Source organism: Sus scrofa, chromosome 3 (genome assembly GCF_000003025.6).
Source record: "Sus scrofa isolate TJ Tabasco breed Duroc chromosome 3, Sscrofa11.1, whole genome shotgun sequence".
NCBI lineage: Eukaryota > Metazoa > Chordata > Mammalia > Artiodactyla > Suidae > Sus > Sus scrofa.
The window spans coordinates 9948695-9974674 of NC_010445.4; the positions used below are offsets into that span (position 1 = coordinate 9948695).

General features: G+C 51.3%; 1 protein-coding gene across 2 annotated transcripts; it reads left to right on the forward strand.

The window, feature by feature from the left end:
• SSC4D (scavenger receptor cysteine rich family member with 4 domains) lies at positions 12002-25636 on the forward strand. 2 transcript variants are annotated; one of them, XM_021086291.1, is made up of 12 exons: positions 12002-12443; positions 12674-12892; positions 15399-15597; positions 17013-17048; positions 17314-17619; positions 18792-18869; positions 19833-20147; positions 21982-22059; positions 22609-22683; positions 22798-23109; positions 23908-23976; positions 24607-25636. In XM_021086291.1, exons 3-12 carry the CDS (start codon positions 15432-15434, stop codon positions 24921-24923), a joined length of 1752 nt encoding a protein of 583 aa, XP_020941950.1. In that variant the 5' UTR covers positions 12002-12443; positions 12674-12892; positions 15399-15431; the 3' UTR covers positions 24924-25636. The 2 variants fall into 2 exon arrangements, with proteins under 2 accessions (XP_020941950.1, XP_020941951.1); XM_021086292.1 differs by lacking the exon at positions 22798-23109 and having other exon boundaries at positions 12745-12892.

The window sequence follows — 25980 nt, forward strand, 5'->3', positions numbered from 1 at the left end:
GGGAATCTCCATATGCTGCAGGAGAAGCCCTAGAAAAGGCAAAATTCAAAATACAAAAAAAAAAAAAAAAAAGCTAATGGTGTGATGTTAGCTAACTCTATGGTGGAGATCATTTTGCAAAATACAAGAGATCACATCGGCGTGTTGCACACCTCTTACAATGCTATCTGTCAATCATATAATAATAAAGCTGAGGGCATGGGACGCTCTGGAGATGGATGGTAGTGATGGTTATACAACCATACAGAATGCCCCTGAACTCTACATTTAAAAATGTTTAGGAGTTCCTGTCGTGGCTCAGCGGAAACGGACTAGCATCCATGAGGACGATGGTTCGATCCCTGGCCTTGCTCATTGGGTTAAGGATTCAGCATTGCCACAAGCTGCCACATAGGTCTCAGACGCGGCTCGGATCCAGTGTGGCTGTGGCTGTTGCTGTGGTGTAGGTCGGTAGCTGTAGCTCCGATTGGACCCCTAGCCTGCGAACCTCTATATGTTGCAGGTACGGCCCTAAAAAGACAAAAAACAAATTATTTTTATTTTTATTTTCATTTTTTTGCTTTTTAGGGCTGCACCCACGGCATATGAAGTTTCCCAGGCTGGGCATCGAATCAGAGCTGTAGCCACTGGCCTACACCACAGCCACAGCAACGCCAGATCCAAGCTATATCTGCAACCTACACCACAGCTCTCGGCAATGCCAGATCCTTAACCCATTGAGAGAGACCAGGGATCAAACCTGCATCCTCATGGATCCTAGTCAGATTCGTTTCCATTGAGCCAAAGCAGGAACTCCCAGTAAAATACATTAAACAAACAAACAAACAAAAACTCTTTCTTGGTCAGATTCAAGTGAAAGAGAAGACAAAGGCATCCATTCTCAGAAGAAAGGTGTGCAGTTCCCTGGTAGCCTAGCAGTTAAGAATCCTGAGTCATCACTGGTGTGGCTCAGCTTCAATCCCTGGCCTGGGAACTTATGCAAGCCCTAGGCCAGCCAAAAACAAAACAAAACAAACAAACCAAGAAGGCTGTCAAACAAATTACGAGGATACCAGGTAGAAAACAAACAAAAAGATGTGTGAGATCTTTGAGGAATAATTTACTGAAACTTATTGAAAGCCATCAAAGAATATATAAACAGAGAGAGATACCATATTCATGGATAGGAAATGCCATCTTAAACATATCAATTAATTAATTCAAAATTAATTTATAAGTTCTATCAAAATCCCAACAGGTTGTGTTTTGGGGGGGTTGGGTGGAAAATGAGAAAATGACTCTAAAATTTATATGGGGGAGTTTCTACTGTGGCACATGGGAAATGACTCTGACTAGTATCCATGAGGATTCGGGGTTCGATCCCTGGCCTTGCTCAGTGGGTTAAGGATCCAGCATTACCGTGAGCTGTGGTGTAAGTCGCAGACACGCCTCAGATAGATGCCAGGTTGCTGTGGCTGTGGTGTAGGCCGGCAACTACAGCTCTGATTTGCTCCCTGGCCTGGGAACTTCCATATGCTGAGGATGCAGCAAAAAAAAAAAAAAAAAAAAAAACCAGCCTAAATAAATAAATAAATAATAAAATTTGTGTGGAAGGGAGGGCTAAGAGCCAAGGAAACCAAGACTTGTGAAGGCAAAAAAAAAAAAAGACAAAAAAAAAAAAACGATATGAGAAACACCCTAACAGATACTAAGACATTTTACAGAGCTGTAGTAATTAAAGCAACGAGCTGTTAGGACCAAAAAAATACAGTGGAATCAATGAAAGAGCCCAGAAACAACCACTTGCATATGTGGAAATGTGACACATGACAGAGAGGACAGACGGACAGAGAGGACAGAGGACAGACGGTCCAATAGGAGGTGACAAGCATTCTCCAAATGAGGAAAACCTGGATCTCTACTTCACACATAAACGTGAATTCCAGAGCAATTAAAAGAGCTGAATGGGAAAGAACGAAACTTCAAAACCTTTGGAGTAAATATAACACCCAGGGCAGACTGAGTGAAGGGTGGTTCCCACATATGATTCCTCCCCCCACACACAAAGGCACAAATCATCAAAGAAAAGCGACTTTTAGGGCACTTTCATAAATAATGATAAAACAGCTGCAATAATAATAATTACCCACGTTCCTGTGTGGCTCAGCAGGTTAAGGATCCAGTACTGGCACTGCAGTGGCTCAGATCACTCCTGTGGCTTGGCTTCCATCCCTGGCCCGGGAATTTCTATATGTCGCGGGTGTAGCCAAATTAAAAAAACAAGGAAGGGGGAGGGAGTAGGATGATTGGGGAGCTTGGGGTTAAAAGATACAAACTACTGCCTTTGGAATGGATTAGCAATGAGATCCCGCTGTGTAGCACTGGGAACTGTGCCTAGTCGCTTATGATGGAGCATGATAATCTCTGAAAATAGAATGTGCACATGTATGTGTAACTGGGTCACCAGACTGTACAGTAGAAAAAAATGTATTGGGGAAATAACTTTTTTTTTTTTTTTTTTTTTTTTTTTTTTTGTCTTTTGCCATTTGTTGGGCCGCTCCTGCGGCATATGGAGGTTCCCAGGCTAGGGGTCTAATCGGAGCTGTGACACCAGCCTACGCCAGAGCCACAGCAACGCGGGATCCGAGCCGCATCTGCGACCTACACCACAGCTCACGGCAACGCCGGATCCTTAACCCACTGAGCAAGGGCAGGGACCGAACCCGCAACCTCATGGTTCCTAGTCGGATTCGTTAACCACTGCGCCACGACGGGAACTCCGGAAATAACTATTAAAACAAACAAACAAATAAATAAACAAATAAAACAAGGGAAAAAATAAGAAGAATTACTATTCATTGGGAGTTCCCGTCGTGGCTCAGTGGTTAACAAAACCAACTAGCATCCGTGAGGACGCAGGTTCAATCCCTGGCCTTGCTCAGGGTGGCTAAGGTGGCATAGGCTGGCAGCTACAGCTCGGATTCGACCCCTAGTCTGGGAACCTCCATATGACGCCCATACAACCCTAAAACACAAGATAATAATAATAATAATTACCATTCATCACTTAAGATACACCAGGACTAGGCTGAGTAATGCCCATACCCATCTAAGGAGTTGATGGCCTGAATTTTTTTTTTTTTTTTTTTTTTTTGTCTTTTTAGGGCCTCACCTGTGGCACATGGAGGCTCCAGGCGAGGGGGCGAATCAGAAATGTTGCTGCCGGCCTACACCACAGCCACAACAACACCAGATCCGAGCCTCATCTGCGAGCTACACCACAGCTCACGGCAACGCTGGATCCTTAACCCCCTGAGCGAGGCCAGGGATCAAACCCGCAACCTCATGGTTCCTAGTCGGATTTGCTTCCGCTGCACCACGACAGGAACTCCCATTGGCCCTATTTTACAGATGTGCAAACTAGCATTCGGAGAAGTTTTACCCACGGTCACACAGCCAGCAAGCACCCAAACCAAGATTCAATCCCAGATCTATTAGACTCCAGTTCCTGTTCTTCCGTCTCTACAGCTTATTGTCTCTCTGACACTTCACAATAAAATTAATACCACCCGATTGTGTACAGGGCGCGGGAGTTGTATACCCAGATTAGTAACTCCACCTCTAAACAAGCATTAGGATTTGCATGTCTGTCTCCCCCAGCTATTCATATTCGATATTCAGCAGGTACTTACGAAATAGGACTTTCCAGGAGTTCCCTGGTGGCTCAGCGAGTTAAGGATGCAGTGTTGTCACTGCTGTGGCCTGGGTTCGATCCCTGGCGCCAGAAATTCTGTATATCGTGGGTACAGCCCCCCCTCCAAATAGGACTTTCTGCCTGTCACCCTGGGCAGACAAAATAGCTGGTGTGTGATTAAAAATAAGAAGAGCGGAGTTCCCGTCGTGGCGCAGTGGTTAACGAATCCGACTAGGAACCATGAGGTCGCGGGTTCGGTCCCTGCCCTTGCTCAGTGGGTTAACGATCCGGCGTTGCCGTGAACTGTGGTGTAGGTTGCAGACGCGGCTCGGATCCCGCATTGCTGTGGCTCTGGCGTAGACCGGTGACTACAGCTCCGACTCAACCCCTAGCCTGGGAACCTCCATATGCCTCGGAAGCGGCCCAAGAGATAGCAACAACAACAACAACAACAAAAGACAAAAAGACAAAAGACAAAAGACAAAAAAAAAGAATAGCCAAAACTGTGGGACAGCTGGAATTTGCCAGACATACACACACATATACTGACACTACTGCCATTTCATCAAGTTTTGTAGCCAGACTTTAGCTGGATGGGCCCCCAGTGGGCGGAGGTTCAGCACATTTTGGGGGCAGTGGGAGAGGTGAAAGAGATGTAAGGATATAAAAGGAAAGCAGCTCTGGAGTGTGTGGGAAACTTTTCACTATTATTATTATTATTTGTCTTTTGTCTTTTTAGGGCCGCACCTGCGGCATATGGAGGTTCCCAGGCTAGGGGTCTAATTGGAGCTGTTGCTGCCGGCTTACGCCACGGCCACAGCAACGCAGGATCTGAGCCGCATCTGCAACCTACACCACAGCTCACGGCAATGCCAGACCCTTAACCCACTGAGCAAGGCCAGGGATCGAACCTGAAACCTCATGATTGCTCGTCGGATTCGTTTCAGCTGTGCCACACCGGGAATTTCCACTATTTCATTATTAAATTACAAGTAATGTATAAAATTTATGGCCCACCTGTCCGAGTATGTGACCTTGATTATAGCTAAGGAAAATGGATATCTGGGGCAATGTTTTGGCTTTTAATTACAGAGTATTAACAATTCCTTAAAAAAATAAAACACCTAGAGGGAAAATGAAATCTACTCTCTCCCACCCCCAACTACTGTTAACAGTGTGTGGTAAGTCCTTGCAGACAATTTTTTCTTCACATATATAATCACTTAAAAATACAGTTGCTTTGGAGTTCCCATCGTGGTGCAGCGGAAAAAAATCCAACTAGAAACCATGAGGTTGTGGGTTTGATCCCTGGCCTCACTCAGTGGGTTAAGGATCTGGCGTTGCCATGAGCTGTGGTGTAGGTTGCAGATGTGGCTTGGAGCTCAAGTCATTGTGGCTGTGGTGTAGGCAGGCGGCCACAGCTCCATTTCGACCTCCAGCCTAGGAACCTCCATATGCCTCGGGTGTGGCCCTACCCTAAAAGATTAAAAAAAAAAAAAAAAAAATACAGTTACTAAATGCAATATGGTATCCTGGATTGGATTCTGAAACAGAAAAAAAAGGCATTAGTGGGAAACGTGGTAATATCAAAATAAAGTCTGGAGTTTGGTTAATATTAATGTACCCATGTAAATTCCTCGGTTTTGACAAAGGCATCATGGTTGTATGATATTCTTGTTCACATGAAGGGAAAACTAGGTGAAGAATTTATAGGAACTCTGTGTACTATTTTGGCAATTTTTCTGTAACCTTAAACTTACTCCACAAGAAAAATGTTATTTAAAAAATATGCTCTCAATGGGGATCATTTTCTCCTGTTATGCAACTTGCTTTTGCTCATAAGATGTTGAGGTCATATTTTTTTTCTTTTTAGGAACTCCCCGATGGCATGTGGAGGTTCCCAGGCCAGGGATCAAACCCAACCCACAGCAGCCCCCGCAGCCACCGCAGTGACAATGCCAGATCCTTAACTTGCTGAGCCACACAGCAACTCCCTGTTAAATATATTTTTGCCACTTAAAAAGAAAATTAAAAAATGTTAAACATTGCATAAAAAAAAAAAAAAAGAATACAGCTGCCAGCCAATAGTGTCTGCTCAATTCTCAGAACGACGAAGCTGCTGCAAGAAGGATCCTCTGGGCATTGGTTACCCAATAGAAGAGCACATCCCTCGGGATGTTTCTGCCTTGGCAGCCCTTAGGCCTTAGGTTGCTTCTGAAAGAAAGTGCTGGACAAACATAATGGCTCCCAGTTCTGGTCACACAAAACTCTTCTTCAGCATCGGTGCTTCTCCAAACACGCTCCCGACCATCGTCAATGGAAAGATCAAAGAATGAAGTTTCCGTGACTCTAGGGGGGACTCTTGGGCACTTTTCCTCCAGCCTCCGATTTCACTTGCATGTTCTGTAGAAACTGCATTTTGTCCCAGTGCAGTCGCATTTCACAATGAGACTTTCATTTCCCAACAAAGATGTTGCTGCGGGTCCCCCATCGGCCGTCATGCCAAGAAAAACACGCCAAGAAAGAACAGCGGTATGGGCACTTGACAGACTTTTTTTTTTAATTTTTCATTTTTTTTAATTAAAGTATCCTTGATTTACAATGCTGTGAACTAGGACTTCATGCAACAGATTTCCTGAGGAGAGGCGGGGCTGCTAGAAGGGCCTCAGGAGGTCTTTTCATAACGGACCTGGAAGGAATGATCAAGGCTTTGGGGTGTCACCACCCTCCCAGAGGCCTGAAGGGAAGAGGTGCTCCATGTGGAAAGGCATTCCAGAATGTGGGGGCCCAGTGGGGATCCGATCACAAACCTGCACCGCAGATTTGCCTACTCTCTGGCCACGGCCGGCTGTATGCAAAGGATCCTTGAGAAGGTCCCTCAGGGAATCAATCCCCATGCACCTGCCGTGTCTCGTCCCAGGAAAACCACTTGTCAGAATCCATTTTCACACCTCAAGGTGATGATTCCCAGAAGAGCTCAACCGTTCTTGCCTTTTTTTTTTTTTTTTTTTTTGCCTTTTTTTGCTATTTCTTGGGCCATTCCCGTGGCATATGGAGGTTCCCAGGCTAGGGGTTGAATCGGAGCTGTAGCCACCGGCCTACGCCAGAGCCACAGCAACACAGGATCCGAGCCACATCTGCAACCTACACCACAGCTCACGGCAACGTCGGATCGTTAACCCACTGAGCAAGGGTAGGGACCGAACCTGCAACCTCATGGCTCCTAGTCAGATTCGTTAACCACTGCGCCACGACGGGAACTCCCGTTCTTTCTTTTTGTTGTTGTTGTTTGTTTGTTTTGTTTGGGGTTTTTTTGTTGTTTTTTTGTCTTTTCCAGGGCCAAACCCGCCGCATATAGAGGTTCCCAGGCTAGAGGTCTAATCGGAGCCGTAGCTGCTGGCCTACACTACAGCCACAGCAACTCAGGATCCGAGGTGAGTCTGTGACCTACACCACAGCTCATGGCAACACCGGGTCCTTGACCCACTGAGCAAGGCCAGGGATCGAACCCGCAACCTCATGGTTCCTAGTCAGATTTGTTAACCACTGAGTCTTGATGGGAACTCCCAGTTCTTGCTTTTATTTTGCCATATTCGCCGGTTTTGTTCTTGTGAATCTGACTTTTTGTTTAAATGTTTTATTCTGAAATACTAATTACAGACTCACAAGAAGTTGCCAAGACATGTAAGGGAGGTCCCATGTACCCTTTCCTGAATTTCCCTCAATGATTAGACCTTACTAACGGCAACACAATATCACAGCCACACATGTGACGGTTATACAAAGCGTGTGTGTGGTTGTCGTTTTATTGTGTGGGTAGACGTCTGTAACCTTCGTGGCAATCAGAACAGATACAGAGCAGTTCTCCCATCACAGAGCTCTCTCTTGGGCAACTGCCTTACACTTGCCTCTCTTGCCTCCACAGTCCCTAAACTCCGGGCATCGCTAATCTATTTTGCACCTCCGTAAGTTGGTCATTGCAAGACAGGATATAAATGGAATCGTAGTGTGTGTAATCTCTTTTGAGATCGGCTTTCTGCGCACAGCACAATGCCTTTGAAATGACTGAAGCTGTGGCAGGTATCAGTCGTTTATTCCTTTTTTTTTTTTTTGCTGAGACGTTTCCACGGAGTGGCTGTACGACGGTTTGTTTAACCATCTACCCGGTGTAGGACATTTTGATTGTTTCCAATTTCAGGTGATTACAAGTAAATCTACTGGGAACATTCTTTTGTAGGTTTTTGTGCAGACATAAATTTTCATTTGTCTGGAACAAAATGCCCAGGAATAGAAATTCAGGGTGGTGTGGTAAGTGTATGTTTAGTTTTTAAAGAAATTGCTGTTTTCCAGAGCAGCTGGACCATTTGACATTCCCACCAGCAATGGATGAGCGATCCAGTTTCTCCGCATCCTTGCAAGCCTCTGATGCTGCTCCTATGTCTTACTGTAGCCGTTCTGATAGGTGTGTGGTGAGATCTCTTCCTGGACTCAATTTGCATCTCCCTCGTGGCTAGCGATGTTGGCTCTCTTTGCATGTGCTCATTGCCATCGTATATCCCCTTCGGTTACCTGTCCCTCTGTGGCTTGCCCATCGTCAAATTGGAGTGTTTGATTTTTCTAATGTTGAGTCTCGAGAATTCTTTATCTATTCCAGATAGGAATATATCTATTCATATATGTCATATGCATACAGGAAGAGGTCACTGAGCCATAAGAAGGAATAAAGTACGGATACATTTTACTACATGGATAAACTTTGGTTTTTTTGTGTGGGTTTGTTTTTTTTTTTCCTTTTTAGGGCTACACCGCAGCATATGGAAGTTCCCGGGCTAGGGGTCAAATCAGAGCTGCAGTCACTGGCCTACGCCACAGCCACAGCAATGCTGGATCTGAGCTTCACCTGCCACCTACACCACAGCTCATGGCAACGCTGGATCGTTTAACCAACTGACCAAGGCCAGGGATCAAACCCATGTCCTCACGGATACTAGTTGGGTTCCTTACTGCTGAGCTACAATGGGGACTCCTCGACTTCTTATTAAGTGTCATACAAATTATACTTCTGGGGTGACTTTGATTTGCATTTTCCATTACTTGCAGCCAAAAACTGATCAAACACTTCTGGAGGGAAGGGATAAATGAAGAGTTTGGAATTAACATATACACACTACTATATAACTAAGAAACGACAAGGGCTCACCGCATAGCACGGGGAACTATGCTCAATATTTTGTAGTAACCTCTAAGGGAAAAGAATCTGAAAACAGAATATATGTTAGAATGGACAAGCAATGAGGTCCTACTGTACAGCGAGGGAACTCTACCAAATCTCTTGGGATAGATTCTGATGAAAGATAGTAGAGGAAAAGGAATGTGTATATATGTGTAACCACGTCACTTCGCTGTGCAGCAGAAATTGGCACAACTTGTGAATCAACTACAATTAAAAAAAAAAAGAGTATCCATCGTGGCTCAGCAGAAATGAATTGGACTAGGAACCATGAGGTTAAGGGTTCGATCCCTGGCCTCACTCGGCGGGTTAAGGATCCGGCCGTGAGCGGTGATATAGGTTGCAGACTCAGCTCGGATCTGGCGTTGCTGTGGCTGTGGCTGTGCCTGGCATCTGCAGCTCCGATTCGAACCCTAGCCTGGGAACCTCCATATGCTGCGGGTGCAGCCTTAAAAAGCCAAAAACAAACAAACAAACAAACAAAAAAAAATATATATATATATATCTGAATCACTGTGCTATACAGCTGAAAATATTACAACATTGTAAATTAACTATACTTTAATTTTAAAAATAAAAAAAAATAGGAGTTCCTGTTGTGGCTCAACAGTAACTGCCAGCACGTACAGGTGACAGAGAAACATAAATTTGGATATTTAGCTTAGCTTATTTTCTGGCAGGTTGTACTACCGTCCAGCATATATTCTCACTCTCCTCCTCCCTACTTATGGGAAAGGCCCCCTTCCCCTGCCTCACCGACAGCTGACAGGCTTGGTCATGTGACCTGCTGTAGATATTGAAACATAAGCACATAGGATGTATGTCACGGCCCAGCAGAGGCTTTAAAGATGCTTCCTGTTGGGACTCGGCAGTAATGGACCTGACTAGTATCCAAGAGGGCTCGGGTTTGATCCCTGGCCTCACGCCATGGGTTAAGGATCTGGTGTTGCCATAAGCTGTGGTGTAGGCTGGCAGCTATAGCTCCGATTTGACCCTTAGCCTGGGAACTTCCATGTGCCGTGGTTGTAGCCAAAAAAAAAAAAGAAAAAAAGACCAAAAACAAACAAATAAATACATATGCTTCTGCTTGTCTACAAGAAAAGCATGTCCCCAGGCACACAGAGCAGACCTGAAACCAACCCACAGCCTGAAATGGAGCCATCACGGCCAACAGAACCATGGGGAAAAGTGTTTGTTGTAAGCCGCTGCGGTTTGGGGGTTGTTTGTCACGCACGATATCACGGCAAAAACTGAGGAATACAAGTTCTCTCTGTGACAGTTTCAGAGCTTATATTCTAACTAAAACAAGGCGTGAAAATTATCCCTTCAATCTCCGCACGTGGCGGTCACCGTGGACCTGAGGAAGGGTTGTGCCAGGGGTGTGGGAAGATGCAGGGCCACCTGGAGCCAGCCCAGCAGTGGGCGAGAGGTGAGGAAAAAGAGATGGGTGAGCAGACAGCACTTTGGGGCAGTTTGGCTGTGGCGGGGGGTGGGGATGGGGGCAGTGGCTGGAGGGCGCGTGGAGGCCAGGGGCAGCCGTGCAGATGCTCTGCTCGGTTCTGCCTTTGGAGAAAGGACTTGCTCGGGAGCTGTGAGGAAGCGAGTCAGCTGACACCCTCCCTCCGTAGCACCTCCTGAATCTGCTGCAGCTTGTGAGCTAAGGGCACACTCTTCCTGGGCATCCCCAGCCAGGGACAAAGCCCTGGAGGGATGTTAGGGCCTGGTCATTTCTACCCTGAGGACCCAACGGACACAGGTTGAAAGGGCTTTCTGTCCTTTGCTTGAAATGACAGAGACCAGGCGATCCTGCTGTGAAGCAGTGGGTTAAGAGTCCAACTGCTCTGCTGTCGAGCACAGGGAACGATGTCCAATCACTTGTGATGGAACATGATGAAAGATAATACGAGACAAAGAAGGTTTATATATGTATGACTTGTCACTTTGTAGTACAGCAGAAATTGACAGAACAATGTACATCAACTATATCATAAAAAAATTTTTTTAGGAGTTCCCATGGTGGCTCAGTGGAAATGAATCTGACTAGCATCCATGAGGATGAAGGTTCGAACCCTGGCCTCGCTCAGTGGGTTAAGGATCTGGTGTTGCCGTGAGCTGTAGTGTAGGTCACAGATGTGGCTTGGATCCTACGTTGCTGGGGCTGTGGCTGTGGTGCAGGCCTTCGGCTACAGCTCTGATTGGACCCTTAGCCTGGGAACCTCCATGGATGTGGCCCTAAAAAGCCAAAAAAAAAAAAGACAGAAAAGACAGAGACCAGATTTTGCTTAGAAGCCCCATGCAAGGAATCCGGTTGGGAAAGAGCAGCTGAATAGGAAAGAGAGAAGACATACAGATGGAGCGAGGGAGGTCCCTGAGAAGGCAGAGGGAGATGGGGTCCGCTCCGCGGGGGAGCAGTTCCTCACTGGCCTGCTGGCAGGAGGAAGAGGGCTGGGAGCAGACATGCAAGGGGGTGTGGGTTTGGGAGCCAGGTGACAGCAGGCCTCCCATCAGAGACGTTTCTTTTTCTGAGAAGTGGGTGCAGGATCAGGGCCCAGAGTCAGGAAACTAAATCCCTCGAGGTTGCACAGGCTGTGTCTCTGTTTTCCTCTCTTGGCCTCAGTTTTCCCATGGGCATGGGAAACAGCTGGGATTAGACCCCTGATCACCGAACATGCTGGATCCTCAGTAGATTCTCAAAAATACACTTTTTAATTTTTTTTTTTTATTTTCCTTTTTAGGGCCACACTTGCGACCTATGTAAGTTTCCAGGCTAGAGGTCTAACTGGAGCTGTAGTTGTGACCTATGCCGAAGCTTGTGGCAAGGCCCAATCCTTAACCCACTGAGTAAGGTCAGGGATTGAACCCACATCCTCATGTATACTAGTCAGGCTCGTAATCCGCTGAGCCACAGTGGATTACCAAGTGTATTTTTAAGAAGTTTGCTCTGTGGTGCAGCTAGTTAAGAATCTGGTTCACTGCTGTGACGACGAGGGATCAGTTCCTGGCCAGGGAATTTCCATAGGCCTCGGGTTAGCCAAAACAAAAACAAACAAATCACTTTGGGGTGGACCCCATGCCTCAATTGCTGGATTGGAAACGGGGGCAAAAGAGGTGGGGGTAGGAATCTGTACACATTTTTAAAGTTCCCCCTTGGGGTGACGTGGGCACATACCCAGGTTTGGGAACCACCCCTCGGGGGCTCTGAGGACACCTCCAGCTCTGAGAGTTCGTGGTTCTAGCCAGAAGGAGCAGAATTCCAGCACAGCTTTTGACGGAAGCTATGAACTACAAAGTAAGCCACATGCCACTTCCTGTCACCTACAAAAGCCCCAAGGTCCCAAACTTACCAGAACTCAAGAGGAACCACAGCAAGGCAAAAATCAGCAGCCAAATCAGAGGCCCAGGCGACCTGGGGAGCCCACCACGAGCACTCCGGCTGCTGTGACCGGGTACCCCAATGCCCAGGTGCGACGTGGGTCAGGACGTGGTCAAGAGGAGTCCCAGGCGACAGAACCACGGGTTGGATCAGGGCTGCTGCTAAAGGTGAAGGATGCTTTTGGCTGCCCTGCAAAGGGGTGGAGACCTACCCAGGCCTTTCGGAAACCTGAGCCCCAGGGTGGGGGGAGGGGAGGCGGGGCTGTCTGGCCCCAAGAGTCCAAGTCTGGCCCTCTCCTCCACCCCGGAGCTCCTCCTCTGCCTAGTGGCCCTGCTCAGGGCTGCTCCAGACCCTGCAGGCCACCTCCACTCTCCCTTTGCCTCCCTCTGCCCCGAAGGTTGGATGGGGACAGGCTGGGACCACCAGCCAGCTCCATGGACGGGGACTTTGCTTCTGCTTACCGCCCAGCTTTGGAAAGAAAAGACGAAGAAAGGTCTGTGCTGATTTGCATCTGGGGGATCCTTCCCCGTCCTGAGCTTCCGGGTGCAGAAAAAGTGATTTGACCTCGGATTGTCTCCAGAAGAAGGGACAGAAAGAGCCTAGAACATTCCCCCAGGTATGAAATCTTCGCTTTTAGTGGCATGTGTGAGTGCAAGTGAGCGTGCGGGACAAGTGTTCCACTAGTCAGGTGTGCAGTTGCCCTCAGGGGTCCCCTGGGCCCCTTCCGACAGCTTCAATGCTGAGATTCTGCAGCCCTAACCTGCGTTCAGTTGTTCCAATTTCCTCAGCGCCCACCTGGGCCAGGTGAGGCCGTTGGGTAAGCCCTGGCCCCCTGCTCTGGAGGGTCCGCAGTCTAGAAGGAGAGACAGAAATCACAGGAAGAGCTCCCACGCATATGGTGGGCCAGGCACTGGACTAAATTTTTATAAACGTTGGATAAACTTTCGCTCAGGTATCCTAGCAACAACTGTAGAGGTCCGTGTATTCCTAGCCCCCTTTTACGGAGGAGGACAGTGAGGCTCAGCCAGCTGAGTTTTACACCCACTCTGTATGCTGCCTGCCCCACCCTGTAAAGAGACAGTTCAGGGCCAAGGGTATGGAGGGAGCGTGGGAGCTGCAGGCCGTGAAGGCAGGGAATGGTTAAACCTCATTTGACTATGGTGCCCAGGGGGTAAGGCAGGAGCAGGCCCGGGGGCCCAGCTCCAAGCTGGAGGGAAGGCAGATTCCACCAGGCCCACTGAGGGCTCTGGGGTCAGCTTCCACCTGAGGTCCGCAGGGGTCAGGATCAGCGGTCTTCCTCCCTCACTTTGGGACCAGAGGGGCAGGGGATAGAGTGGGGGTGCCGGGTCTTCAGGATTCCCAACCAGGTTCCCTGGAAGCTGTGTGTCCCCATCTTCACATAGCAGAGGCTTCCCTGACCCCGGCAGCCTGAAAGATGGGTGACCCCAAGGCCTGGGAGGCAGGGGCTGGCTCAGGTCACTCTGGATCCCCTCAACAAAGATTGGACCAGGGCTCCCCGCTCCTCACAGCTCTGGACTCCCATCTCCCAGCTGTCCCCAGGAGGACAAAAGCTGATTATTCCACCAGGGGCTGTACTGGGCCCCATGAATGGAGTGTTGAAAACCCTGTGTCCACATCCAGATAGGTTTTCATCCTCTTCCCAAGCAGACTGTTTATGTGCCAGGATGGAGGCAAAGCCAGGGAATGATGGGGGTGAGCGTCCCTGCTGAGAGGGGCATCAAAGTCCCCAGGGAACCTTGGTCTTAGTATATCCCAAACAGAACCATCTTCTAGACCAGCCCCACCCCCACTCCTCCGAAACCATCCAATCATCGTCCCCACACTGGGCTGGTTACATGACATGAATACTTAACTGAGCTCTGCGCTTATGATTTATGCACTTAGGGGTGTGTAAAGCTCAATGCAAAAAAAAAAAAAATCTCCGAGGACTTCCCACTCCAACACTCCGAAAGGGCAGAGTGTCCCACACTGCATTACTCTTCCAGCCCTTTGCATGTTTGCAACTCCTAGGAATCATATTTCCTGGGTGTTTTTCTTTAAATTGATTCTTTTTTTCCTGACTTAAAATGGAAGCTTTATATTGCTCCAAGTAGATGGAAAATCAGAATCCTTTGCTATCAATAGAAGGCACCGTAAAAGAAATACATGAAAATCAGGAGGTCCCGTTGTGGCTCAGCGGTTAACGAATTTGACTAGTATCCATGAGGATGCAGGTTCCATCCCTGGCCTTGCTCAGTGGGTTAAGGATCCGGCATTACCACAAGCTGTGGTGTAGGTCACAGACACTTGGATCTTGCATTGCTGTGGCTGTGGTGTAGGTTGGCAGCTACAGCTCCAATTAGACCTCTAGCTTGGGAACCTCCATATGCCCCAAGTGTGGCCCTAAAAAGCAAATAAATAAATAAACTTTAAAAAAATAAATAAGGGGAGTTCCCTTCGTGGCACAGTGGTTAATGAATCCGACGACGAACCATGAGGTTGCAGGATCGATCCCTGCCCTTGCTCAGCGGTTACGATCCAGCGTTGCTGTGAGCTGTGGTGTAGGTCAGGTTGCAGATGCGGCTCAGATCCCGTGTTGCTATGGCTCTGGCGTAGGCTGCCAGCTACAGCTCCGATTAGACCCCTAGCCTGGGAACCTCCATATGCCGTGGGAGCGGCCCAAGAAATGGCAAAAAGACCAAAAATAAGTAAATAAATAAGTAAATAAATAAATAAATAAATAAAAATAAATGAAAATCAAACAGTTAATGTCCATCTGTCTCCCCCCAAAATTATGTGGGTTGTCACCAGTGGCACCCACACCCTGCTTTGGGATGTGCTGCCCTAAAGGAAAAGCTCTGAGCTCTTGGCCAAGCCATGCAGACCCGTCTCCCCCTGGGATCAGACAGCCCTGCAACCTCATCTTCCACACCTGCTCCCGTACCCTCTTTGCTCCAGCCAGGCCTAACTCCTCATGAGGAGTTTCTCTGTGTTTCCAACCTCATCCTCCAGCTGCTGCCTCCACTCAGGATACCAAACCCAAGTGGAGATGTCACTTCCTCCCAAAACTCTTCCCTGGGCCCTTCCATCTGGAAGAAGTGACTTGGAACCTTTCATTCCAGATGTTCCAGCTGTGACTTCTCCACCACCCCTCGATGGGACCGCTGGAAAAGCCATCCACTGGCTGGAAACACAAGGAAGCGGAGATGCAAGTTGGTCCCCAGCCTGATGAGAAGATCAGGGTGGGGAGGCCTGGAGACAGGAGCGCTGCCCCCGCCCCCCTTCCCCCAGCCCTGTCCTTCCTCTTCCTCTTGCCACTGGGTGAGTGCTCTCCCCACCTCTCCTGACCCGTCCCCTTTCTGGCCCTCAGCTTTCCCAGCTGTAAAACTGTGGTGGGAGATGGTTGGTCAAAGAGATGGTGTCCAACATTTGTTTTAGCACTGACATTTGCCCAGGATTGATGAAAGCTAAGGGTCTGAGTCAGGGGAGTGGACAGCTCAGTGCTGGAGGTGTGGGCTCAATATGCACAGCGTGTGAGCAGTTAGGAAGCTGGAAATAGGGGAGGAGGCAAGGGCGTGGGCTCACAGGTGGCTGCTGGAAAGCCAGCTGGGAGAACAGATGGAATCAAACCACCTAGGGACTATCCTAACTTGGGAAAGAAGACACTGAGTCTGTTTCTTCATCTGTAAAGTGGGTACACTAATGCGTGCGCAGAGATCATAAGGATTCTATGAAGTGATGTCCATGGGTGTAGCTGAGAACCCTGTGCACAAATGAGGGCTTGTTAGGGGTAATCAATTTCCCACGCTGGCCCCGTTTCCCTCTCTGGCTGGCCCCGTTTCCCTCTCCGGCCACGTGCTCAGAATTGTACGGTGAGGAAGAGTGTGGCTGTCTGGGTTGGAATCTACCAGCTCTACCCTTTATTTGCTGTGTGGCACCGAACAGGTTACTTAACCTCATTAAACCTGAAGTTTCCCCTTCTGCAAAATCCAACCTACCTCGTAAGTTATCCTAACGATTAAGTGAGCCAGGCCACATAAAGCAGTGAGCACAGCCCTTGACATGTGAATGCATGAGAGCTGATGCAGAAGGACTTACATAGGTAAATCTTTGGCGGGAAATCAGAACCAATCCCAAAGTTAATTTACACACTTTAGGCAGAGCTACTGAGCATGAGGGAAGTAACAGGCTGTGGGCAGGGGGCTCTGGGGGAAACCGAGGTGGCTGCATCACCCAGGAGAAGGCCTGGAAAGGGGTATGTATATGGTGGCCAGGGATCAAGAGGAAAAAGAAAACCCTTCTAGCTGAGAGCTCCAGGAAGTCTCTCCGTAGGAGGGCTGGATCTGCAGGGCTGCAGCGAGCAGGGCTAGCAGAGGAGACTGCAGGGTTAAGGACCTGGTGTCAAGACTGATGGGGGATTAAGAAGTAAGGTGATGCTGGTCAGAAGATCCTAGAAGGCTTAGGGTCTGGGACACCTGCAGGAAAGGGGGAATCTTAGGGGATAAGCTGACCTGTGTCTCAGGCAGAACTCTCTGGGGCTGTCCATGGACCAGTGGGCAAGGAATGCAGCAAGGAGGCCAAGTGGGGCCTGCAGGGGCTTTGCAGAAGCAGGGGGAGTGAAGAGGAGGGGAGGGTGACAGTAAGGACCACGGCAGCAGGAGGGGAGGCTGTGTTCCAGGGGCCAGGTGGCCAAGGGAGGGAGCTGAGCGGCCAATCTCTTCCTCACTCTGTTCCAGCCAGCGCCATACAGCCCACCTCACTGCCCTTCCCAGGTAGGTGCCCTGCCTCCCTCTCCCCCACCCCTACTCCCGAGGGACTCAGACGCTCAGACAGAAGACCTCAGGGAATGGTGGCTGACCAGCCCGCCACGACTCTAGATGCCCCCAAAGGGATGGCTCCAGTCTCCCCATTTCACAGCAACGGAGAAATAAGCCCCACGAGGGATGATCCCCTGGCTCCCACGGCTTCATGGCAAGGTGGGCATCCTGTAGGTTGGGCCCAGGGATCCCCCTCGTGCCAGCTCAACCCTCTCTGCAGAACTGAGGCTGGTGGGGGGCCCAAGCCGCTGCCGGGGACGCCTGGAGGTCCTGCATGGCGGCTCCTGGGGCAGCGTCTGCGACGACGACTGGGACGTGGTCGATGCCAACGTGGTGTGTCGTCAGCTGGGCTGCGGCCTGGCCCTGCCGGTGCCTCGGCCCCTCGCTTTTGGCCAGGGCCGAGGCCCCATCCTGCTGGACAACGTGGAGTGTCTCGGGCAGGAAGTTGCGCTGAGCGAGTGCGGCAGCCGAGGCTGGGGCGTCCACAACTGCTTTCACTACGAGGACGTGGCTGTCCTGTGCGACGGTGAGCAGGACAGCCTGTGATCCAGAAAGGCAGGCGGGCAGGCAGCAGGGCTGTAGGCTAGATACATGAAGGGACTTCCCAGTGCTAAGAATGCTCCAATGAACAGTATTCCAAGCCAGCAGCTGCAGTGCATGGTGCTGGGAAGAGCCTCAGCCTGGCTGTCAGGGGCCTGGGTCCCAGCAGTGCTCTGGCTCATTGTATGGCCTCTGCTGAAAACCAGTGTTATTGCTTGCATGGAGGGCTTTGATTGTCCAAGCAGAACCCCCTTCCCATGTTTAAAACAGGACGATTATGGTCAACCCTGGAGGTAAAGCCCACCTAGCACAGAGTTGCAACAAATCTCTGAGAGGTTTTGACATTGAGAGCAGCAGTTCTGGTTTTCAAGAAAAGGAGCTGGAGGGCTCATTAAAACACAGACTGTGGGAGTTCCCGTCATGGCGCAGTGGTTAACGAATCTGACTAGGAACCATGAGGTTGCGGGTTCCGTCCCTGGCCTCGCTCAGTGAGTTAAGGGTCCGGTGTTGCCGTGAACTGTGGTGTGGGTCCCAGACGCAGCTGGGATCCCACGTTGCTGTGACTCTGGCGTAGGCTGGCAGCTCAGCTCCAATTCGACCCCTAGCCTGGGAACCTCCATATGCCGTGGGAGCGGCCCAAGAATGGAAAAAAGACAAAAAAAAAAAAAAAACACAGACCGTGGCCCCATCCTGGAGTTTCTGGTTGTGCCGGTCTGGAACGGAGCCCAAGAGTTTGCATTTCTAAGTTCCCAAGTGATGTAATACTGCTTTAAGAACTAAAAGAATTGGGAGTCTCCTGGTGGCTCAGCAGGTTAAGTTTCCGGCATTGTCACTGCTGTGACTCGGGTCATTGCTGTGGCATGGGTTCAGTCTCTGGCCTGGGAATTTCCATATGCCATGGGTGTGGCCCCAAAAAAAAGAAAGAAAAGAAAAAAGAACTAAGAACTAGAAGGAATCCTCTAAAGCAACTGCTTTCAGGACTCAGGTGGCCCTTCCTCCCCTCATACCCCACAGTTCCCAGCTTTGACCCTTCGGGTGCTCAGAGGCGCTGAGGGCGGGTACCTAGGGGTCCATGCCCCGCCCCCACACATCTGAGTGTGTGAGGATGAAGAACAGAGAAATCCACATTCTCCTCCCTTCCACCCTGTTCTTTCCCAGAATTCTTGCCCACGCAGCCCCCAACAAGGAAAGCGTTAACCAGTAGGGCACCTCCTACAACTCCCCAGAACGGAAACGGTAAGTAAGGCAACGTGGGGGACCCCCTAGGTCTTAGGAGAGGGATCCAGGGGGGACTCTCCCATACCCGACCTTAGGCAGTGGGCAAAGAGGGATGACTGATGGGCGAGTTTGGTCATTCCCCCTCCCCACCCTGTCCCCTGCACCCCCTCAGGCCACTCACTGTCTGGATTCGGAAAGAGGATTCATTCTATGGGGATAATAAAAATAGCACAAGATTGGAGAAAATAAGAGGTGGAGGCTGATGCCCAATGTAATGCGACAGTTGATATGATGTAGAACAAGAAAGTGAAAATTCCCTTAAAGAAGGACAGATAGTTCCCCCCGGTTGGTGCAACAGAATCTTGGGAGCACTGAGATGCTTGTTCCATCCCATGGTGGGTTAAGGACCTGGCACTGATGCAGCTTCAGCTTAGGTCTCAGCTGCGGCTTGGATCTGATCCCTGGCCTGGGAACTCCACAGGCCCGCAAGGCAACAACAACAAAAAATTTTAAAAAGGGCAGATAAAAAGGCAAAGATGTCAGAGGAGGAAGAGGGTCCCATTCACCAGAGACCGGGGAGGGAGGGCTTTCTGGAGGAAGAGTTGTTGGTGCTGTACCTGGGAAGGACAGAAGGCTTTCACTGCAGTAATCAAGGAGGAAGCAGCACATCCTGGATGGTTAGGAGAGTGTGGATAAGGGAAGGGAGGACTGCTTTTAGGCAGGAAGTGACAGTCACAGGGCTCTGTTCTCAGATGCCGCAAAGCGCTCCCAATCTAGATTGTGAGGAGGCAGTGATTTGCAAGTGAGTGGATGAGCAGCTCCTCCTGGGTTTTAGGTCCTGGGACACCGTGCACGGTGGCTATACCGAGGGCCCGGGCATTGTGGAAGAGCATTGGGATGTGTGCACTTTTGGAGGGAAGAGGCAGCAAAGCCCTGTGGGAGATGCTCCCTGCCTCCACATCCCCCTACCTTTGTCACCAGGTGAGGGCAGCGTGCGCCTGGTGGGGGGCGTGGGCCCGTGTCAGGGCCGAGTGGAGATCCTGCACGGTGGCCTGTGGGGCACGGTGTGTGACGATGACTGGGGGCTGCCGGACGCTGCCGTGGTCTGCCGCCAGCTGGGCTGCGGGGCGGCCCTGGCAGCCACCACCAACGCCTTCTTCGGCTACGGCACGGGGCACATCTTATTGGACAACGTGCACTGCGAAGGAGGCGAGCCCCGTCTGGCAGCCTGCCTGAGCTTGGGCTGGGGCGTGCACAACTGCGGCCACCACGAGGACGCCGGCGCGCTCTGCGCAGGTGCGGGCTCCAGGGGTGGGGCCCGGGGGGAGGGCGGGGGGTGGGGCCCGGGGGGAGGGCGGGGGGTGGGGCCCGGGGGGAGGGCGGGGGCGGGGCCTGATTCAGGAGGAGGAAGCGGAGCGGGAACCGGCTTGAAGTGTGGTGCTTCCCTGAGCTCTCCACGGATGTGCGATTAGTTTTAGTTTCTCATTGCTGCTCTAACAGTACCTCAGAAAATTTTAGCAGCCTCTGTGGTAGACTCCACTTCTATGTAATGCTGCTGTGTTACCCCATCAATACTCCAGAATTATCTAACAGTACTCCAAAATCCCTGCCTCCGGAATTTTCTAGCACCTTCTAAGTGCTGTTACAAAATAATTTCAGAGGAGTTCCCGTCGTGGCGCAGTGGTTAACGAATCCGACTAGGAACCATGAGGTTGCGGGTTCGGTCCCTGCCCTTGCTCAGTGGGTTAAGGATCCGGCATTGCCGTGAGCTGTGGTGTAGGTTGCAGACACGGCTCGGATCCCACATTGCTGTGGCTCTGGCGTAGGCTGGTGACTACAGCTCCGATTGGACCCCTAGCCTGGGAACCTCCATATGCCGCGGGAGCGGCCCAAGAAATGGCAACAACAACAACAAAAAGACAAAAAAAAAAAAACAACAAAATAACTTCAGAGTAAAGTAATAGTACTCTAGAATCTAGAATCGCTCCAGAGGTACTCCAGATTTCTTCCACTGTAACCCAGGTATGTCCCCAGAATTCTCCTTTTTTTAAGATCTCAGAATGAGTTATTTATTTATTTAGGTGAGGGTGAACAGATGTGAAAATTTGGCACACTAGTTGCTTTTAGAACTGTTTTCTTAAAATTTGTTGTTGTGGTTGATACTCTGTTAATAGTATGTTTCCTGAGGTTCCCTCTGTGGCTCAGCGGTTAACGAACCCAACTAGTGAGTATCCATGAGGATGGAGGTTCCATCCCTGGCCTCACTCAGTGGGTTAATGATCTGGTGTTGCATTGCGTTGCCATGAGCTGTGGTATAGGTCGCAGACACTGCTCGGATCTGGCGTTGCTGTGGCTGTGGTGTAGACCAGCGGCTACAGCTCCAATTCGACCCCTAGCCTGGGAACTTCCATATGCCCCATGGGAGTGGCCCTAAAAAAAAAATACACACATACACACACACACATATGTATAGTGTTTTTCCTCACCTGGCCTCTCTCCCATTTTGAGAGGTTTTTTGGGAATAGGAATACTGAGACGAATAATGGCATTTCACAAATGGACTCCACTCTACCAGGTATGAAGTGCTTGCTCATGCCTCACAGCAAACCAGGGGCCATTATTCCATTTTACAGATGAGAAAGCTGAAGCTCAATGAGGCAGAGCCTTACCACACAGCAAGCCCTGGAAAACCCTCAGCTAACCTTGCTGTGTGCATGGTCTTGGGCATGCCCCTTCCCATGCTAGTGTTATTTTATCTGTAAGATGGGGTAATGAGTTTTGCTCTGCAAGTCCCTTACGACTATGCATGGCCCTCCCTGGTGGGCAAGGCCTTCTTTACCGCCCCTCCTTGGACACATAGTGGGTTTCTGAGAACACTGGAGAGAAATGAAAGCCCAGCTGTGAAAGTCCTGTATAAACTGACATGTGCATGTTGGCAGCACAAATAAATGACAAGAACTGGCAAAGTGGGGCAGACCTCTTTGGACCCTTCCTGGGGCTGAGCCCCCAGCTCTGGAACTAAAACCTGTTGTCTTCTCCAAGGAGACTGTAGTATTCTTTCTGATAGCCCAAGGCTGATCAGGAACCAGGACCTTGGCCTCTGACCCTGCTACCTTCTCTCCTGCTCTAGTCCTGGGCCGCCCGACTCTCACAGCACCACTATCCTTGGCCACAAGAGGGGCCTGGGCCTGGCACACAGAGCCAGAGGGTAAGGAACCCAGCCCTCCAAGCTGGAATGGGAGGGGCGAGGTGGGCAGGGCTGGGAACTGGGAAGGCTGTTCTGGATCCATGGGGAGGAGGCCTGGGCCAGCAGGCCATGGCTTTTGGCCAGATGGTAAAGAGGGGGGTAAGAGAACTGGTGTGTAGATGGAGCAAAAAGGATGAAATCTAGAGCTCTGAAAAGTTCAGCGGGGAGGGAGGAGCCAGTAAGAGATTTCTTCAAAGCTCTGAAATAAAATGTGGATTGGTGCTCAGGTTGGAAACTGAAAGAGGCCTTGTGAGAGCTGAGATAAAAAACTGAAGGAGAGAAGTACATTTTGGAATTAGGGCTGGAACTATCATTGGGATTGAAATTAGGGTAATGCCTGGAAATAGGATTCCGTTCATTTCCCTCAAGCTTCCTAAGGACCCCATCAGAGCTGACAACATGGTGACTCTAGGACTGAGGCTGAGGGCAGGGTGCAGGTGTGGTACAGTTGAGGCATGTCAGAAGGCCTCCCTGTCCCCCACAAGAGCTCTAGATGCCCTGTCTCCGCAGCTACAGGAGTTGGTGCCCTGCCTTCTAGGGAGCCAGCAATGTTCACCACAGCCGCCTGGGCCGCGGGGAAGAAAAGTAAGTGGCAGAACCCAGGTTGTGGCGGGGGTGGGAGAGGGTGGGGCCAGGGCTCCGCCTGGAACCGGCAGCCCCAGTCCAGCCCCTCTGGCCGCGGGCCTGTGCGCCCCGCAGGCGGGCGGCTGCGGCTGGTGGGCGGCCCGGGCCCGTGCCGCGGCCGCGTGGAGGTGCTGTACGCCGGGGGCTGGGGTACCGTGTGCGACGATGACTGGGACTTCGCGGACGCGCGCGTGGCCTGCCGAGAGGCAGGCTGCGGGCCGGCCCTGGGTGCCACGGGCCTCGGCCACTTCGGCTACGGCCGCGGCCCGGTGCTGCTGGACAACGTGGGTTGCGCCGGCACCGAAGCCCGCCTAAGCGACTGCTTCCACCTGGGCTGGGGCCAGCACAACTGTGGCCACCACGAGGATGCTGGCGCGCTCTGCTCAGGTGAGGCGGCGGTAGGACCGCGAACTCGCTGCGGCGGGGGCGGGGCAGAGCTCCGTCTGAGGAATGGGCGGGGCCTTGCGCAGGCGTGTTCTGCGGCGCCGGCGTGAAGAGGCGGACCCTGAGGAATGGGCGGGGCCGCGCGTCAGCACGCGCCGCGGCGCGGGCGGGGCGGGGATCTGTTGGGGAAATGGGCGGGGCCATGCGTAAGGCTCTCTGCGGCACTGCGGCGTGAGCCGGGAAGGACTCACACTCCGCAGAGAGAGACGGAGCCCACCACGGACGCTCTCTGCGGCTGCGCGGCAAGGGCGGGGCCGGGAAGGGAGCGCCCTCTGCGGCAGCGAAGGGCGGGGCTCGAGCTGAGGGACCGAGTCCTGGGATCAAGCGTGGAAGAGGCTATGAAGGGCGTAGCCCGGGCGCATTTGCTCTGCGGCGTCGGGACCCAGAAAGCTCTAGCTGGCAGAGAGAATTGATCAGCTCTGACCTTTGGGAGGAGTCCATGGAAAAGGGGTGTTTGCAAAGTCTGACATTTAAGAATGCATCTCTTCATTGATTGGTGTAGGAATTGATATTTTTCACCGTTGTTTGGTGCTCTGGTAGCCTTGGCCACAAAAGGCTAGGCTACAAAGGATTCTGCTTTAGTTCCCAGGATGAAAAGCACAACCCCTATTTCTTTTCCAAGGAGCAGGGACCTGTGAAGTGCTCCCTGACCCTAGATCAGGTTTCTCTTGGAAGGTAAGAGATGACCTGGCTTGGGGAACAATATGACAACCACCTTTTTCTTTGTCCTTGCTGAGCCAGGCCCAGAGGAACTAGTCCAACAGGATGGTTCTGAGACCACCCGGGTACCCACTCCTCGGCCCAGGGACGGTAGGTGCCCACAGTCCCTAAGAGTGAGGCTGAAGGCAGCAGGATAGGAAGAACCAGAATTAGAGGGAGGTCGCAGCCTGGGGTCACACAGCAGAGTTGCACCAGATCCCGGAATTTTTGTTCGTGCTAGTCTAAGGCCTCGTTAATAGAGATGGGCTATCCAGAATAATGGAGGTAGGTTTTAAGCTATAGCAACCTAGAGATTTCTAGAGTTGGGACCAAAATGAGAGGATGGGGCTCCTGTCCTGAGGAGAGCAGTGAAAGAAGTCAGAGTCCAGGGGGGAAAGGAGATGATGACCTTCAGGGGATCACAGTTTATAGGGAGCAGCCCTGGGGCCGAGGTATTGGGATTGTGACCAAAGAACCAAGAAAAGAGCAGACATAAAGCTCCCCGCCGGCACAGAGCGCCCCACAAAAGCCTGTACGCATTCTCCTGGTCTGAAGATTAGGTCTGGCCTGATGCCCATACTATTTTAATCTCATTTGTCTGCCCTCCTCCAGTGGCTCCCAGGGCAGCACCCTCCCAAACCACGGCCTTCTGCCTCCTCTATCTACCCGTCCCCTGGCCTCGCTTGGGAGTGGTCTGGCTTGGGCCAGCCCCTTCTAGCCCCAAGCCTTCTCCTCCCACAGGGCATCTACGTCTGGCCAACGGAGCCCATCGATGCGAGGGGCGTGTAGAGCTCTTCCTAGGACAGCGCTGGGGCACTGTTTGCGATGACGCTTGGGACCTGCGGGCAGCCGGTGTCCTATGTCGCCAGCTGGGCTGCGGCCAGGCCCTGGCAGCCCCTGGTGAGGCCCACTTCGGCCCAGGACGAGGCCCTATCCTCCTGGACAATGTCAAGTGCCGTGGGGACGAGAGTGCCTTGCTGCTCTGCTCACACATCCGCTGGGATGCTCACAACTGTGACCACAGCGAGGATGCCAGTGTCTTGTGCCAGCCGGCATGACTCAGCCCGTTTGTTCTGCAGACCACCTCCTCTGGGAGCCTCCTGTGACCTGCCCCTCTTCTTCCAGGAAGTCCTCCTGTGATAACTGCAGTTCACTCTGTTCCTCTCTCCCCTTGTCTGGGAGAGAGCCTGTCCAGTTGGTGTGGTCCTTCCTGGGGGAGCCTGGTTCCACCCCATCAACTTGGCATGTGACCTCACCTGTTATCACCTAACATGGGTCCAGTTCAATGAAAGCTCTCGCTTTCTGCTCAGCTAAAAACAGAAAATAGTGGGAAGGGAGTAACTCTTAACTTTCCTCTTTGGCGGGGCTCCTGTTATAGCATCCCTGCTCAGGGTCCAAGAGTTTCAGGGGCTCTCTGTAAATGGAGTATCTCCCTTCCCCCATCCATCTTGGGATCCCCAAGAAGAGGGAAGGCAGGAGCGGCCTATGGCTCTTACCTTAGACTGCCTGGGGCTGCAGAAGAACCTGAGCCGTTGCCCTGACCTCTCCATGAGGGCCTAGGCTCAGATGGTGCTTGGCTGGACAGGGGGACTCGAGGGGCCAAAGCAGGGACAGCGGCCCCTCCCTGCAGCTGAAACCAGCATCTCGGATTGATGCTGCCCCCACCACAGAGCCTCCACTTTGCAGAAGCAAAGAACCGTGGGGGCCTGTAGCCTCTCATTCCATTAGGTGCCAAGTTAATAAAGCATTGTCCCCTGTTTGTTACCTGGGCGTTTGGGCATAAGTGTGTTGTTTGCGGCAGCAGGAAAGACTCGGTTAGGACTTTGTGGAGGAAACCTGCTTGGGGCTGAGGGCAGTTCAAGAGCATCGTCCAAGAGCTTTCCACAGGCCTTCACATCCTAGAAATGCTGACTCATGGTGCCAGGCCTGGAAAGCCTCTAGAGGGTCCTCTAGCCCATCCCCTCGCCCAACTTTGCTTTCACCTACAGAGAGACCTAGGTGTGCCAAAGGAAGAGGGCTACTCAAGGTCACAGAGCAAGGTGGCACAGTCACTGGAAGAGGAACATTTGAGAGCAGGCAGAAAGGGTGATGAGGGAGAGAAGGGCAGCAGGGGGT

Bases quoted from the DNA above. Each gene is read 5' to 3' on its own strand.
- SSC4D (XM_021086291.1), top strand. From the start codon at position 15,432: ATGGGACCGCTGGAAAAGCCATCCACTGGCTGGAAACACAAGGAAGCG. The intron at 17,620-18,791 runs GTGAGCAGGACA...GTTCTTTCCCAG, and splicing joins CGTGGCTGTCCTGTGCGACG to AATTCTTGCCCACGCAGCCC. The intron at 20,148-21,981 runs GTGCGGGCTCCA...CTCCTGCTCTAG, and splicing joins CGCCGGCGCGCTCTGCGCAG to TCCTGGGCCGCCCGACTCTC.